A 17,122-nucleotide genomic window follows, 5' to 3' on the forward strand; every position below is an offset into this window, starting at 1 on the left:
AGGCTCCAGCAACCCCCGCGACCCTAATGAGGAATAAGCGGCACGGAAAATGAGATGAGAGATGAGATTATTATTATTATTCAGAAGTACACAAGAAAACTGGGGAAATGAAGGAAGAAAAAAAAGAAAAAGGTCAAAAAATATCTGCCTCTAGAATTGAAGCTGCGTATCCCTGGTTTAAATGGAAAATAAATGTAATGTTTGTAAATCTTTTGGGAAGGCTCAACTCACTCGACCGTCTCTACAGGACAAATTCACATAGCAAATGAGTGGATTCGATACAAACATGCAAAACAGTGTGGTCAAAGTACATAAATAGTAAAAACCTGCATTGCCCTCTACTGTTTATTAACAGTACCTACAACGCTTGTCCTGGGTTGTAACGTCCAACAACTTTTCAATGAAACGAAATTTCATCGGATTGAAGCCATTCAAATATTCCATTGCTGATTTTCGCTGATGGCTTCTTGTGTCATATTATTATTATTATTATTATTATTATTATTATTATTATTATTATTATTATTATTATTATTATTATTATTATTATTATACACAAAACAAAGAAAAGCATCACTGGCCAGTACAAGAGTTTCTCCTTTTTTGACTCCATCTTGGTATAAAAATCTACATAGAATCATAAAAGATAGAGAAATTGCACACAAAATTAAAAAAAAGATTGTTTTACAATAAATGGTAATACATTCACAATTTCTTCTTCTTCTCCTTTCGGCTTTTTGCTTTTGAAGAGAGATGAGATGGGTCGCCACAGCAAATCACAATTTATAAGTATTTTAAAATTGGGTGTTACTACTTTTTACAACAAACTAAAGGGTGACCCTTAAAAACAACTTAATTAAAATCTTTTTTTTAGAAAATACTGTGTATATATATATTTCTTTCCCCAACCCATTTGTGTTTTCAGACGGAACAACTCTTAGAGCTGTCGCTCTTGAATTCATTCCTACTTGAATTGAATCTCTAACTGTGAGCTCCACGCCTTCTGAAATGATGGCGGCACACACATAGCATTTCCAATGTTTACCTGAATAGGCAGTCCTTTACATTCTCACTGTTAATTTTTCACAGGTTGTTTGGGAGAAAACCACCAGACGTGTTGAAGGGAAGGACCGATATTTGTGTGAATCGGAGCGAATAAGGAGCTTTTTGTCCCAGCTTCAAATGAATCCCTCTTCGACGATCTGAACGTCCCTTGTATCTCATGCGGAAATATCTCCCATTCAAGTTGTTGTCCCTGCAGCTATTGAACCACCAACCACCTAAAGTTATAGGGAATTTGAATAAAAAAGAATCTAGCTAAATGCTTTGAATCTTCAAGAAATTACATTTTTCACCTGTGTAGTTGTGGGCACAGTTGAAGTCCCGTTGCTTGTTATTTTTCCTGTCTTTAGTGGAGAACATCATGCCCGTGTGGTTATTTATGAGGTCGCTCAGATCTCCTGACAACAGCTTGAGGTAAAGTGTGTAGTTGCTCTCCGGACCATCAAGGTCACAACTGTATTGGACGAAGCGCTTATTGTGTTTCCAGTCTTCCATATCGATGTGAATGACAAAATTGCCCTGTGAAATCAGCGAGTGAATCCTCCTCAGACCCAACCAAAACTCCCCTTGGAACAAACAGAAATGAGAAGTACAGACAGAAACACGAGCGAGCACGTTAGAACCACATTTTGACGACTAAAGCAAAGTAGCGGTAAACTATTGTGAGACATATTTCTGTGTAGATCTTTCTCTTGTTTCTATGTATTGTATTTTATTTATTGCATTCTATTTGTGATTGTACTTCATTTATTATAGTACCTATGCTTGTCTGTGACTGTAAAGCGTCCTTGAGAGCTTTGAAAGGCGCTTAAAATGTAATGTATTATTATTATTATTATTATTATTATTATTATTATTATTATTATTATTATTATTATTATTATTCCAGAAAGAAAATCACTTCAGCATATAACCAAATGACCACAGTATTCCAGATTTGAATTAATACATTAGCAAGATAAATTTAAGCACATACAGTACTTTATTGTACCCTAAAAAAAATACTGAATTGTCGTGCTTGAAATTTAATGTCAATTTTGGCTTCATGTAACTATGATAAAAAAAGAAATCATTGAAGAAAAACAATTCAAATCCCTTTTTTAATGACATGATGCCCTCTCTGAGTATGTTTCGACATGTTTAATATCACCACACTTGGCGTTTACTGAAAAATGAAATACACAACAAAAATAATTACTCACATTGTGTATTTAAAGACAAGACATGTTTGTTTTAAAAAGCACCGCTAGCGATGAGTCAATGCAGAATCCCATTGAAATGCTAACATTAAATTAGCATTGACCTCGAGGACTGAGACTGCTTCAAATAAACATAAACGCTGAAGGAACATAGATACAGATAACATAAGACAGTAATCAAAAGCACGTTTTACCAATCTGTGGACAATGTTGTCATACTAAAAGACCTTAATGGCAGTTTCATCTTTGACTCTTCTCATCTCATTCTAAGTGTGTACTGTACACAAGAGCAACAGCCATTTTTTATTTTTTGTATTGATATTTTAGTATTGTTTTCTTTTACTTTTCTGTCATTTTAATTCCAGGTTGGTCTTTGAAATTATATTTCAAACTTAGCTTTCAAGAATTTGAAGAATTCCAACAACACACGATATAGGATGAAATATTATGGAAATCTTTTGACATACCGCGGAAATCTCCAAATCCATTTTCATATTTTTCCCATGATTGGTCAAAATTGAGAGAGCCGTCTCTTCTACGCTGAATGACTGTTGCTCCATGATCTGGAAGAAAGTCAATGGAATATTTTTTTTTCAATGGAATCTTTTTTTTTTTTATTTTGCTTTTCCAGCAGAGCTTAATACGACATCACTTCACCTGCAGTCATGTCACAAAACACCTTGAAGGGCTCCGATCCGTTAGGTTTGATGGCGTACACTCTACTGATTTTCTCACCTCTGTTGAACACGTCACTGCAGTCTGACGGAAGATCTATTTTAAGTGGACCAAAACAATGGTGAAATGAAGAGCATTCAACGTGAAATCATTTCCTCAGAAAGCCATTTGGATACTGAATGCCGAGCCCAGTGTATCTAACAGACAAAACTATGATTGCCATCTGGGAAATCTAACACCTTGATCATACGCACAGTCAGACTGAATAAACACATTTCCTGACAGATAGCAATTCTAATATCGCTATGAAGCTCCCATCCAGTGAAGTGCTGATACCGATCTTACCCATGTCTGCAGTTTGCTTGCTGGAGTCTGAGGACAGATACGGGCTGAGTGTGGGTGTGTCGCTGCTGAAAGATTCAGGCATCCTTTCAATTGTGTCTTGAGCAAATGCATTGGCTGTAAGCTAAGGAACATTGCAGGCATATTAATTTGGACACACATAATACGTACATCCACCTCAGAAGCTCATGCAGTTACAAATTCCCCAAATCCCAATACATGAGCATTATCAACATGCAAAGAAAACAATAATCAGGATTGATTGACAGTGTCAGAAAGGTCATGCTTTCATGAAGGTTAAATTGTATGTTCCTGTATATTTTCATGGTCACAACATTGCATCGTAATGTGGGGTGTTTCCAATTGTTAGGTCACGTGCCACAAAGAGGGGCAAATCAAACCGTTCGAGCCCAGTCTCTGAATGATCCAGTGCAGTTACTGTATCACCCAATGTCATCTACAAGCACACAAATACATCTCCCTGACCACATCAGTCAAACTGAACCTTCTTATCTTGGCAAATACTTTTAATGCAGCTCATGATTGAATTGCATCGGGTTGTGCAGGTATAGGTAATGACATCCACAAAAATATCAAAAGCAACGTCAACAATGATTCAAGCAATACAGTGTATTACATCTGTGTAAGCTCTCAGTCGTACAGGAGTGGCCCATCGATGAGAAGGTTTCTTCAGTCGTCATCTGTACAAATTTGAAGGTTTCGGACGTTTCGCCTCCTATCCAAGAGGCTTCGCTGTTCGCTGACGAAGCCTCTTGGATAGGAGGCGAAACGTCCGAAACATTCAAATTTGTACAGATGACGGCTGAAGAAACCTTCTCATCAATACAGTGTATTGCAGTGGTGGGCCGTCAGGGCCTGCAAGGCCTTCTCTGCTGGCCTAAAAATATCTGAATAGCAGACTAATGAGAATTATATTTTGTCCATGAATTCTTATTAAATAATTCCAAATAGTCTTCCAGCTTCCTTTCGTTGTCTCTCCCCTGTTGTGGTGCTTCCAGAAGCATTTAACCAATCACATTTCAGCCATCATTTTTTTTACCTTGGTCAGAAATCTACCTGGACGCCTTTACAATCAGTTCTGCAGGCCCTCGAGCATAAAAATCAATGTTAATGAAACTGTTGCTTTAACCAATTAGGGTTCAAGTTGGCAACCCAATGCCTGATGGAAGGCGCTGGAAACGTCCGAGTTTTTGCAAACTATGAATTGCTAGTCACATGAATACCTAGTCACTAGCCATTCATTCATCTAGTGAAAAGCATATACTGGCCAGGGCTAGCTAGCACACTGTATCTGTAGCGAGCTGCAATAGCAAATATTTTGTTGTGTTGATTTAATAGCGGTTTTGTCAACCTGCAATGGCTGAAGCAGGAGAATAAATGGATTTGGTTGCAGAAATACTGTTTAAGCCATTTTCAGACAGACTTTTCAAGAATAGATGGACATTATTAAGGTTGGACAGCTCCGGAGCTTGTACAAATAGCAAATAATATTGCAATTTTATGAGGTTATCATGAATCTACACGCTCATAGTAAAAGGTTTAAAAGTTTACTGACAATATTTCTTAAGTTTCTTCAAGTCACAAGTTATTTCCTGGCCAACCCCACCCTCTAGTGGACGTGTAGTAATATCACACCACACTCGGAGCTGATTAATTCAGACGTAGCACTACTGAAGGCCTGGGCGTGACATGCACGGCCTACCACTGCAATATACCAATCAATTCCTGTGACAATTTAACACTCACCCTAAACTAACCATAATGCGTCTGGAATTTCTTCCGTAAATAAAGACATTTTATTTCAAAATACTTCATCCATTGTTGCGCTTGTCCTCCGTGGAGACGCAGGTAAACTCAAGTCCATTTTTTAATAAACAGAGAATGAAATTCAAATCGAAATTGGAATGTTGTAGAATGAAAATATCATGTCTCGTGAGTAAAACTTGAGGTTCTTTCTGATATGCGCATCAGAGATTTGGACATTTCTAAAAAAAATATCGCACAACCTTGTCTTCCAGACTCTTGATTTTAAGCCTCTGGTAGTTGAGTTGATCACTTTGCTCCCTCACAGCGTTCAGAAGCTCTGTGATGCTTTCTTCCTGGCCGTTAATCATTCCCTGTTTTAAAAAAATGAGTGAAGGAGGTAAGACCTGTGAACTGCCTTTTTCATTCATCAGTTAATTTCTCTTGCTCAAGGAGCAAAAGGCAGGTTGTTAATCACAGGGACAAAACTGCTTTTTGATGACTACATCACACAAAAGCTTTCTGAAATTGTTGTGCTGATCTTCCTGGAAGAAGGAGATGGAGAGTGGAGGAATTCTCCAGGTGCCTTACCCTAAGATCATTGATGTCTCTCACTTGGTCACCAGTCAACAGGCTCTGAGACAGACTTCTCAACTTCTCTTCCAGGCCTTCCACTTTGCTGTGAAGAGAGCTCTTCTCCAGCATAATGCTGTCCACCTTGGAGCCAATTGTAACAGATATGCCCCTAATCTCCTCATTGTTTGCTTGCAGGACCACCGCCGTCTTCTTCAGCTCCTCTTCCTCCTCCTTGATTTCACTTGCCAGTACAGAAAGTTGGTCAAACGAACGTCCAAATATGTTGAGTTTTTGGAAGATATCATCAATCTGCCCCTTGGTCTTGTGCACAAAATCCCGTAGGCTTTGGCCTAACTTGAGGAGTCCATTTGCCAAAAGTCGTACATCATCCGGAGCTGCAAAGGATGAGGGGGTTTCAACAGAAACCTCTGCCTGCTCTTCTTTGCCACACAGAACAGTTAGTCCGGCACCAGCAAGAATAAATAAGTAGATCAGGGATGTTTTCATGTTGTCGTTCAGTTGATTCTACTGCTGCCAGCTGTCACTCTCTTTTGTGACAGACTGAAGAGTCCACGATGGGAACATCATGAGCTTTATGCACTGTCAAAAGCATGTTAATGATTCACTTGGATGAGATCAATTCTGATACTGTTTGGATTCTCTTCTTGCCTGGAACACACAAGGTGATTTTTTTTAAATCTAAGATTTTTATTTTTTTATATTTAAATCTGACAGACGCCACAGACAAAAGACATCTTTGGTCATATTGTGACAAATGCCCTTCCTTAGATTGTCAATTTGAGGAAAAAAAAGAAAATGCTTTCCCGCAAGAATCACTGTTTTGGTCCTCAGCAATGATATTTGAGTCAATATTCACCAACAGACAAACATGAGGATTGTGCGTGATGCTTACGGAGTGGCAATCTTCAAAGAGTGATGACTGAGGCTCTCCGTTAATCGCTAACCACTTGTGTTGCAGCAGCGTTGCATGAGGCCCCACGTTGTTTAAACAGTAAACACAGTTACAACCCTAGTTTCAGCCACAAGGCCTGATTACAGCTAAGTAAAATGCTGCTCGTTACAGTGGCCGACTTTCTGGGAGGTATGGTTTGCAGCTGACAGTATGTGAATTGTGGGACTCAGTTAGGCTTGGAGGGGAAAAGAAAGAATGTGTCAAATTCCAAAACAGGAAAATATGCAAGTTCATTAAACAATTTTTCTCTTTCACACATTCATCATGTTAATCCTGTTCAGGTTCAAAACAGAGACTGCAGTCTAATCCCATATGATTAATGGTGTACACCAATCTGGTCATCAATCACATCAATTATACGTACAGTTTTGCGATTTCTGGTGTATAGGAACAGGATTGACCGTACAGATAAAATAAAAGAAAAACTGGATAGACAAAGTAAAACAAATAAAACAAAGGAACCTCAAAGTTTCAAGTACCGTAATTCCTGGACTATAAAGTGGATTGGATTATAAAGCACACATTCAACGAATGAGATATATTAAATTTTTTTCTAGATATAAGGCGCACTGCATAAAATGATGCACCTTCAAAGAATGACATATTTTAAGAATGTTTTCCATCTATAAGGAACACTAGATTATAGAGTGCATGGTCGTCTTTTGAAAAATTGAAGTCTTTTAGAATCAGAATCATTTTTATTGGCCAAGTATGTAGAACACACAATGAATTTGTCTCAGGTAGAACATGCTGAACGAGTATCATCATAAAAAAGACATGACAAATAAATTTGGAGGACACTAATAAAGGCTAATCTAATCTAATCTAATCTAATCTAATCTAATCTAATCTAATCTAATCTAATCTAATCTAATCTAATCTGATCTGATCTAATCTAGATTAGAGCCACTATACGGTTATATTTGGGGGGAGCAGTTGACGGTGGGCAGCTGTTTAAATGTCTGTTGGATTTAGTGCGCATGGCTCAGTAGCGACTGCCTGATGGGAGTAGCTGGAAAAGGTGGTGGGCAGGGTGTGGAGGGTCCAGTAGGATTTTCCACGCCCTTGTGCGCCTTATAGTGTGAAAAATACGGTAACAAAGGGAAAGGTAATTCCCACCATTACAAACTAAATGGAAAGTAAACATGTGTTTGTATACTGTCAGGAATGAGTAAAAGAATTCAGGGAAGTAATGAAAAAAAACACACACACAAAAACGGGCACACCGATAAGACATCACTGGCTGAAAGGAGCTAGAACAGGGACGATGAGAAAAGAGAGAAAGAAAAAACAAGAGCGAGACGAGTCACGAACATGGGACACAGGAAAACAAGACATAATAATAATAATAATAATAATAATAATAATAATAATAATAATAATAATAATAATAATAATAATAATAATAATAATTAATACATTTAATTTCTCAGCGCCTTTCAAAACTATCAAGGTCACTTTACAGTCACAGGATACGTTTTTCTGTGGGTGAGCAGCGGCAGCCACACGCGCCAGCGTTCCCTCAACCCGTAATCACATTACACCAAATACAGTGATACCTCGGCTTACGAACACTTTAGCTCACAATTTTTTTGCCTTATGAACATTAAATTCACGAGAATATAATTTTGGCATACGAACAATTTTTTGGCAGACGAACAAAACCACACAGCAGGCGGACTAATTTTCCACAACCATTTTATTTGAGTGAGATCAGATGTGGTTTGTTATCGAATGGAGTAATTTTGCTATTATGGGACCGAAAAAGACCCCACCACAGGCAAGTGTTAAGACAAAGAGGACACAAAAGAAAATTATGGTCGAGCAGAAGAAGGAGATCATCAAAAAACACGAACGCGTGTGCGTTTGACTTAGCATTCCAGTACCAGTATGTTAAGTCAAGCATCGCTACATGTGGCTAAGGGTGTTTCTGTGTTGTCTAAGCCAGTGATTTTCAACCACTGTGCCGCGGCACGCTAGTGTGCCGTGAGAAACTATCCGATGCCCCTTTTTCAAATTTAAAATTTTACAAACATTTATTAATCATTTTCTGCTAATACTATGTCATTGTCTGGTGTCCGTGCTGAAAAGACTGGGAGTGTAATTTAATATTCGTCCGTGTGGTAAAAATTGCCTAGTTCCTGCAAGATGGTTAGTGGCGTGCCGCAAAAAAAATTCAAATGAAAAAAAATGTGCCTTGGTTAAAAAAAGGTTGAAAACACTGGTCTAAGCAAAGGTCTCAAGCAATAGAAGAGGTTGAAAAATTTCTGTTGATTTGGATTAATGAAAAGCAGCTCGCAGGGAACAGTGAGTGAGGGTATTATCGCCGAGAAAGCACGGCAACTTCACTCGGATATCATCAAGAGGCAACTACATCAACGACCATCACAAAGATAAATAAAACAACTTTATTATATAGTACAGTTTATTTCTTTAATTACAATCCAATAGCAGTTATTATACATAAAATAAGCTCATTTTTGTGTAGTTTTAAGGCTTTTTTTAGTAGAAAATAATGTTTAATGGGGACCTGGGAACAGATTATTCTAATTTTTAATGGTTTCTTATGGGAAATAAATGTTCGGCAGATGAACTTTTCGCCTTACACACACTTTCTGGGAACCAATTAAGTTTGTATAAAATGAGGTATCACTGTACAATGAAAATTTCATTGAAACAGTGCAAATAAATAATATGACACGAACAAAATGTCTTATGCGTGCATTACCATCAATGTGTATTAAGAATGATTATGGGCAGCTGGGGCAGTTCCCAACCCATATCTATACAGGTCATGAAATTCAAACGTTTATCTTGTAGTCAAGTTGGACTTGAGTACATTCATTGCACATGATATATTTTTCGTGAATACATTTAAAATTTAATGTGATATTGAAAGAATTTCAACTAAGCCTTTAATATTCAGATTTGATATGCATTCTCACGTTTCAAAACATTAATTTACTGACGCGGCATGGGTTGTGGTAGTGCAGTGAGGAGGGATGACAGATCATTTACAACAAGATAAACAAACTCCAGAAATCAATAAAAAAAGCTTGCTTCAATTGAAATGTGAGGAAGCAATTTGGGTCAGCCAAAGAGAGAAGCCTCAGATAGGCATTTAAATCTTCAATAGACAGCCATCAAGATCAGACCAGTACAGTGAGACCTCGGTTAACGAACACCTTGCCTTACGAATTTTTCGGTTTACGAACATCAAATTTATGAAAATTAAACCTTGAAATACGCACGACTTTTCGCGATAGACACCCTCTAAGTATCTGGCGGAGTGATTTTCGGATCTTCGGCGGAAGCACACGACAGAACAGCGCTCCAGCCGGCGCAGCTTTACACACACCCCCTCTTTGAATACACACGTCGATCGCCTCCGAGGAGCTTTTTGCAGATAATTTTACCATTATAGGAACTATTATGGGAACCCACCTCAAAACCCACCACAGGCTCGTGTTCAGCCAAAGAAGACACAAAACAAAATCACAGTCGAGGAGAAGAAGAAGATAATTGAAAAGCTAGTCAGTTGGCTTATAGCCTTCGACAGTGGCAGCTATTAGACGAGAACTGTCTTGCGCTATGCTAACAGTCTACATTCCAGAAGACACTCAAGGAAGGTGCAACGGATCCACATGAGCACTGATGCTATGGCCGTTCAAACGTCTCAACACTACGACAAGTGGTCTCATGGATTATGTGCTCTAAGGTGGAGAATCTAGGCAATCGTCTGATGTAGCTGCAGCTAAGGTGGTATCTGGACTCGCACCTGTAAGCTACGTACAGAGGACCACAGCTCTTGCAAGCCGCAGAGATCTGCATACAGGCGAAGGCTCTTGGCCATCATGAGGTGAGTTTGACACTGGGTCAGACAAGTCCATTCGCATTGCCGAATGGTGCCAAGGACAGATTGTCGACGTACGATACCAGGCTCTGGTCTCTGGAGCTTATCCGCAGGAGGCACGGCTAAGGCATCTCCATAAGGTGGACACGGCACACTTCCATGGCCGTGGCTGAGCAGGGAGAATTTCTCAGATGCAGGCTGTCGCAGAAGCTAGACGTATGCTGGAGAGCTCATCGCTAGTTGTAGTTCAGAAGCTGATGCTGGCAACTGTGATGCATTACAACACCGGCAGACGATGAGACGATTGGAACAGGTTCTAAGCTGCTAGATGACCACTGATGTCGCAGATGGATGAGAGCTCGTGCTGAGAGGATCTGTAAACATTGTCATTGCGATGCTCAGAAGATTATGTGTAAGTATCGAAGGACTTGTATGAGCATGACTAAGAAGTCCTAGAGAATCTATACCTCGACTGAATTGACAGAACTGTTATCAATACTCATGACATGATGTTAGGACGCTAAGCTTAGTGGATTCGATCATAGTATGAGATTAGTTGTTGTTAGATGATTAGTATTCTTGAATTTGACTCATTTAGCCTTAACTATACATTACAGTCATCGATTAAGTATTTATCATGTTCTCATGTATTTTTATGCTATCTCAGTATGATATCGTTATATATATGTATTATATAAGATATTTAATATTTCATTAATCCTTATCTGATAATTTAATTATAATACCATTAGTTCATACTCGATTTCCATGTCATAATATTGACATTTAGTATCATTATTTGGATTCACCTATATTCAATGTAGTTCAAACTATTATGTATCAATCATATTCGTTTTTAGTGTACCATTGATACAGACATGACCTAACTCAAACAACAAAATCAGACTACTTAAGATCACACTCAAAAGACGAAATGATACTAGGTTCAAACTATTTGATTCTACATCATCATTGTAAAGTACAGAATTATAAGGATATGCTAAAATAAACAATTCAGAATAAAAACTGACATCTAGAATCAAGTAATGCGAACAGGTAGATCCAAGCGAGGTAAAGTTGACAATTAGCTTTTGAACAGTCAAATGAAATTGAACCAAGTTTAGTGGAAAATTGACTACACTAGACAAAGCTTAAACACTAATTCAACCTAACAGTGTAGTCATACACAGTTGTGGTTATAAATGTGTTAACACTTGTGAAATCACCTGTAGTCACCAAGTAGTTGAGGCCCAAATGTCTAGAGTAAACGCACTGTTAGATGACACGAATCACCAGTAGTAGCCATGCATAAGTGATGTGTAGAAATGAGTGATCTGCACTGGAAAGACTTCCGATAGCTAAATGACTTGAGCTTAAGCAATCCGTAGCCTAAGAATGGAGAATAGTACAAGTAGCTGCACAAAGCATACAGCAAGCTATCTAGGCAATGATCGCTACAAATAATTGCCACATAGCATGAAGCCATAGTCAATATTCTTGTTGATGCACTATGTCAATTTCAGTTAACAGCTAACACGTCATCTGATTATGAAGTCTGTCTCGACCAAATTCGCACTCGCAGACTAGAGCGAACATACATGATCATGCATTGACGACTCAGATATTCAGAAATGCATTCCAAATAATTGACTAGGATGCTATCCAAGAATCTAAGGTTAAAAAAGTAATACATTAAATATTGGTAATTCATAAAACACTAGCCAGATATGTACTGCAGATCAGAGGCTAACTTAGGCACGGTGTCAGGAATGTTCACAGTTGAACTACAAAAATATAGAAAAGTATACAATTCAGATATGCAATAGCTCAAGAAGATGCCAATCTGATTGAAAGCTATAACTCTCTAGTGAAACTGTGTCGGTCATTTTACACTGTTACAGGTCATGATCCTCTGTGCTACAACTAGGTATGCTAAAGTCTCTCAAGTTAGCATAGTCAATGATAGTCTTCAGTGAATCAATGGCATGGTCCTACTGCGCAGCATCAGATGCTCACAGACTCAGCTAGCACACTTTACAGCTACTCCAGTCGTTCGATTCCTGCCAACAAGGCTGATGACTCCTCCAAGTTGTTGAATGCAGTCCATTCAGAGAAATGAGCGTGACATCTTCAAGTGCCGCCTAGTAGAACTTACTTGCCACTTCGGGCATAACTTCTACTTGGTACTGCAATTCCATGGCTACACTACGAGGTGAGATTAACTCATGTGTGAGTACCATTTCTGTAGTGGTTATCTCAGTTAGTCATGATCTGCCACTAGGACATGCAGCACATTCACATATGGTAATGATATTGATGCACACTTCACATCATTGGTACATACATTGTTATCAAATATCTATTTGACTCTGACATTGACAATGTTACAATTGATGGACATTCTAATAAACAACGAATTCAACATTGGTAAATCAATTGTTAAGTACACGGTGAATACATTGCATGCGAACAATTCAAGAGTTTCTCAAGCACCTACAACTATACATGCAGAACCACTTATAAATGCAACAATATGCTCATGAACTGACAGATGAAAGCAACCATCAACTGGTCTCATGTCTCAAGACCGTGCAACTACAGATGGTTACAGACGATTAAATCGTCGTGAAAGTTCACAAGCCCCTGGGACAACCGGGCGCACTATGGCCCCGGTCTACTTCTGATCACACACTTACTCTGGAGTATGGTCTAAGTCCCTCGATGCCACCGACGGCCAATTCGGCGTTGAGACTACAGTCCACTTGTTTGACAGTCGAACATCCTACGGCAGTGCCAGCAGTATTGGCAGATGGCATTCGGACAATCCATCCTAACGTACTCACCTGGATCTGGAGACGATCAGTCTTGGACAGCAGTATGACCACAGGAGATCGTGAGACTAGACAGATGTCAGACACTTTGAACGGCAAGACATTGTGTGGACTTGAGACACATGGAGAGGTACTGGATCCAAGCCTGCACAGCACTGACACAGAAGGAGAATGCTCGATCAGACGACTTCAGTCTATGAGACTGGACATCTTGGGACCATTGACAAGGATATCTACAGTAGAATGCGGTACATTGTCAATTACATCGACATGAGCTGATTGGCGACTACATGTCATCATGGGAGCTAGACGTAATGCATACGTAGCAGTCAGCTAGGACAGAAATGCATGAGACTGAGACTAGAGCTCACGGGACGGCTAGCATGGCACAGAGACGAGCAAGTAAATAGAGATACGGACACAAATGCAAGATGGCTGACGCCGACTAGAGGATGTACTCAGTGAGGATGAAAGCAAGATGTCAAAATGTGAGCAGCCAAAGATGGTAACTGACACTAAAGCAGAGTGATCACAGTGAGTGATGTCGCCAGAGAGATGTTGCCATGAGCTATTTGCGGACACACTAAAGTTCATCCATAGCATCTAAGTCAACACTCCTGGTACAGGAGGTGAGTGCAGAGACACAGAATGTTGATCATCTGCACGATGATGGGATTCTGGAGACTACGAATCTCATCTCGACACACTGCAGTTGGAACAATGACATCATACATCACCACTCTGTGTGTACTGCAGTGTCTACGATAACACAAGTAGTCGATACGATCAACTCTTTAGCAGCAATCAATGAATACCTTCACTATTATCATTCACACAGTATCTAATATTATGTGTGTTGTGCAATATTGGCTTATTCAGTTATGTCTGTGTAAGCTCTCAGTCGTACAGGAGTGGTCCATCGATGAGAAGGTTTCTTCAGCCGTCATCTGTACAATTTTGAAGGTTTCGGACGTTTCGCCTCCTATCCAAGCGTCAGCGAACTAAAGTCTGACTGGTCGTATCGGCCCTATTTATATATCCCTAATGTCCAGGCATGGCGGCGCCGGGCACAGCTATGATAGGTCACTACTCTTATTCAGTTATGCAAGGTACAACAACATACATTGTATATACAAAGAATCGTTAATACATTTGAAAATAATTATGTTTTGCATTTTTGTAGTGGGTAGATCATTTTGACTTGGTTGTTTTTATAAGTAGCTCGTATGCTGAAAAGTGTGAGCACCCCTGCCCTGGACAGTTGACCCCAAGTACTTAAAATCCTCCACCTTCTTTATCTCTTCTCCCTGTAGCATCACTCTTGCACTTGGATCCCTCTCATTCACACACATATATTCCGTCTTGCTGCGACTGATCTTCATTCCTCTCCTTTCCAGGGCATATCTCCATATCTCTAGTTACTCCGGCACCTGTTCCCCGTTCTCGCTACAGATCACAATGTCATCTGCAAACATCATGATCCAAGGAGATTCTTGTCTAACATCGTTTGTCAGCCTGTCCATCACCATAGCAAATAAGAACGGGCTCAGAGCTGACCCCTGGTGGAGTCCCACATCCACCTTGAATTCCTCCGTCACACCCACAGCACACCTCACAACTGTTACAGTCATGATACATGTCTTGCACCACTCTGACATACTTTTCCGTCACTCCAGACTTCCTCATGCAATGCCACAGCTCTTCTCTGGGCACCCTGTCGTGCGCTTTCTCCAGATCTACAAAGACACAATGCAATTCCTTCTGACCTTCTCTGTACTTCTCTATCAGCATGCTTAAAGCAAACACTGCATCTGCCGTACTCTTTTTTTGGCATGAAGCCATACTGCTGCTCATAAATATTCAATTCTGCTCTTAGTCTTGCTTCAACTACTCTTTCCCAGAGTTTCATTGTATGGCTCATCAACTTTATTCCTCTGTAGTTAGTACACCTCTGCACATCTCCTTTGTTCTTAAAAATGGGCACGAGTTCACTTCGTCTCCATTCTTCAGGCATCTGTTCACCATCTAAGATCTTGTTGAATAACCCAGTCAGGAACACCACCGCCACCTCTCCGAGACACTTCCATACCTCGATTGGTAAATCATCAGGCTCGAGTGCCTTTCCCCCCTTCATCCTCTTCAGCGCCCTCCTAACTTCATCCTTGCTAATTTTTTTTTTTTTTTTTTTTTCCTTTCTCTTTTTTTTTTTTAATTCAAATGGCATGCAAACATACAAAGCAACAGAAACGAAACAAACAAACAACACTGCAAACGAAACACAACAAAGGTAGACAAAACCATTGGTTTTGAATAGCTTGTGGAGCTTCTAAAAGTACATCTGAGGTGTGTCTCAGCAAATCTTTCTGCATACTTGATATTTTCCAAATAGTTGGCAACATACATTAGGTGACATAATCGCGTATGAGACAGTACCTGATCGCACAGGAAATAGGAGTTCCTGACAGATAATCATTTTACAAGAAGAAAAAAGAGGAGAGAAGAACAAAATAGAAGAGAGAGAGAGCGGGGGGAAGGGGGGTGCCAGTGGTTTTAACATTCCATCGAGTCTGCACAACTTAGTGAAATTGACAAAAAAGAGAGGGGGGGGGGGACACCAGATGAATTCGGCAATCACATCATCCTATGCCATATTTCATCAACAAATCATGTGTTTTGATAGCATTTGGGTCGGCAGATAGTTGAATTGTTTTCTGATATAGTTTCATTTCATTTTGAAATATTACAAATAGGGGTTTCCTCCCACAAAATTTAGATTTATGAATATGATGTTTGGCAAGAAAAACTAATAAGTTAATAATAAAATATTTATCGTTGGTCTTGTTGTAATATCCAAACAGCATGTCTTTGTAATGAAATATGAATAGAGAAGTGACTTTACATTGAACGTATTTGACAAAGTGTTTCCAGAAGCGAGTAGTTTCGGGACAAGCCCAGAAGAGGTGAGTTGCAGTTTCAGGCTCAGCTTCATCCTTGCTAATGTTTTCTACGTCTTGGTCCACAACAGTCACGTCTTCTAGTATTTGCTCCTTCTCATTTTCCTCATTCATCAATTCTTCAAAGTACTCTTTCCAACTTGCCATCACACAATTGGCACCTGTTAATACATTGCCATCTCTATCCTTAATCACGCGAACCTGCTGCAGGTCCTTACCATCTTTGTCTCTCTGACTCGCCAGCCTGTAAAGATCAGTCTCACCTTCCTTGCTTTCCAGCCGAGCATACAAGTCATCATATGCCTCTTGTTTGGCCTTTGCCACTTTTACTTTAACCGTGCGCTGCATCTCCTTGTACTGCTGTCTACCCTCGTCCGTCCTCTCAGTGTCCCACTTCTTCTTTGCTAACCTCTTTCTCTGTATACACTCCTGCACCTCCCCATTCTACCACCAAGTCTCCTAATCTACCTTTCTTCCACTCGATACATCAAGTACTTTCCAACCTGTGTCTCTGATTATGTTCGCTGTAGTTTGCCAGTCATCTGGGAGGACCTCTTGCCCACCCAGTGCTTGCCTCGCCTCCTTCCTTCAGAGGTTTGATTCGCATATTTGTTTTGGCAATTTTTTTACGTCACATGCCCTTCCTGACACAACCCTCTGTATTTATCCGGGCTTGGGACCGGCACAATAAGACACTGGCTTGTGCCCCCTTGTGGCTACAAAAGTGAAAGTGCTACAAAGTGCTAAAATGGAAAAAAGGGAAATGCTGCCCCCTTGTGGAAAAGAAAAAAACATTGCCAGAGGCCATGGCCAGTGCTTTATCGGCACCCAAGCATGAAAAAAACAAAACCTGAACGAATTCGAGAATGGTGCTCCACATTCCCATTTTCAAT

The 17,122-nt window shown here is 39.8% G+C and overlaps 1 protein-coding gene across 1 annotated transcript; it reads right to left on the reverse strand.

Annotated features, from left to right (window-relative positions):
* Positions 1–76: 76 nt before the first annotated feature.
* Positions 77–6,189, reverse strand: LOC148891745 (angiopoietin-related protein 3-like). The gene is made up of 7 exons (XM_089008872.1): positions 5,634–6,189; positions 5,306–5,416; positions 3,282–3,402; positions 2,919–3,032; positions 2,729–2,824; positions 1,356–1,628; positions 77–1,280 (listed from the first exon to the last, which is right to left on the reverse strand). The coding sequence occupies exons 1-7, from the start codon at positions 6,123–6,125 to the stop codon at positions 1,084–1,086; spliced, it is 1,404 nt and encodes a 467-aa protein (XP_088864998.1). The 5' UTR covers positions 6,126–6,189; the 3' UTR covers positions 77–1,083.
* Positions 6,190–17,122: the final 10,933 nt, after the last annotated feature.

The sequence above is a fragment of the Hippocampus bargibanti genome, linkage group LG11, assembly GCF_051943395.1.
Source record: "Hippocampus bargibanti isolate YZ-2025 linkage group LG11, ASM5194339v1, whole genome shotgun sequence".
Lineage (NCBI taxonomy): Eukaryota > Metazoa > Chordata > Actinopteri > Syngnathiformes > Syngnathidae > Hippocampus > Hippocampus bargibanti.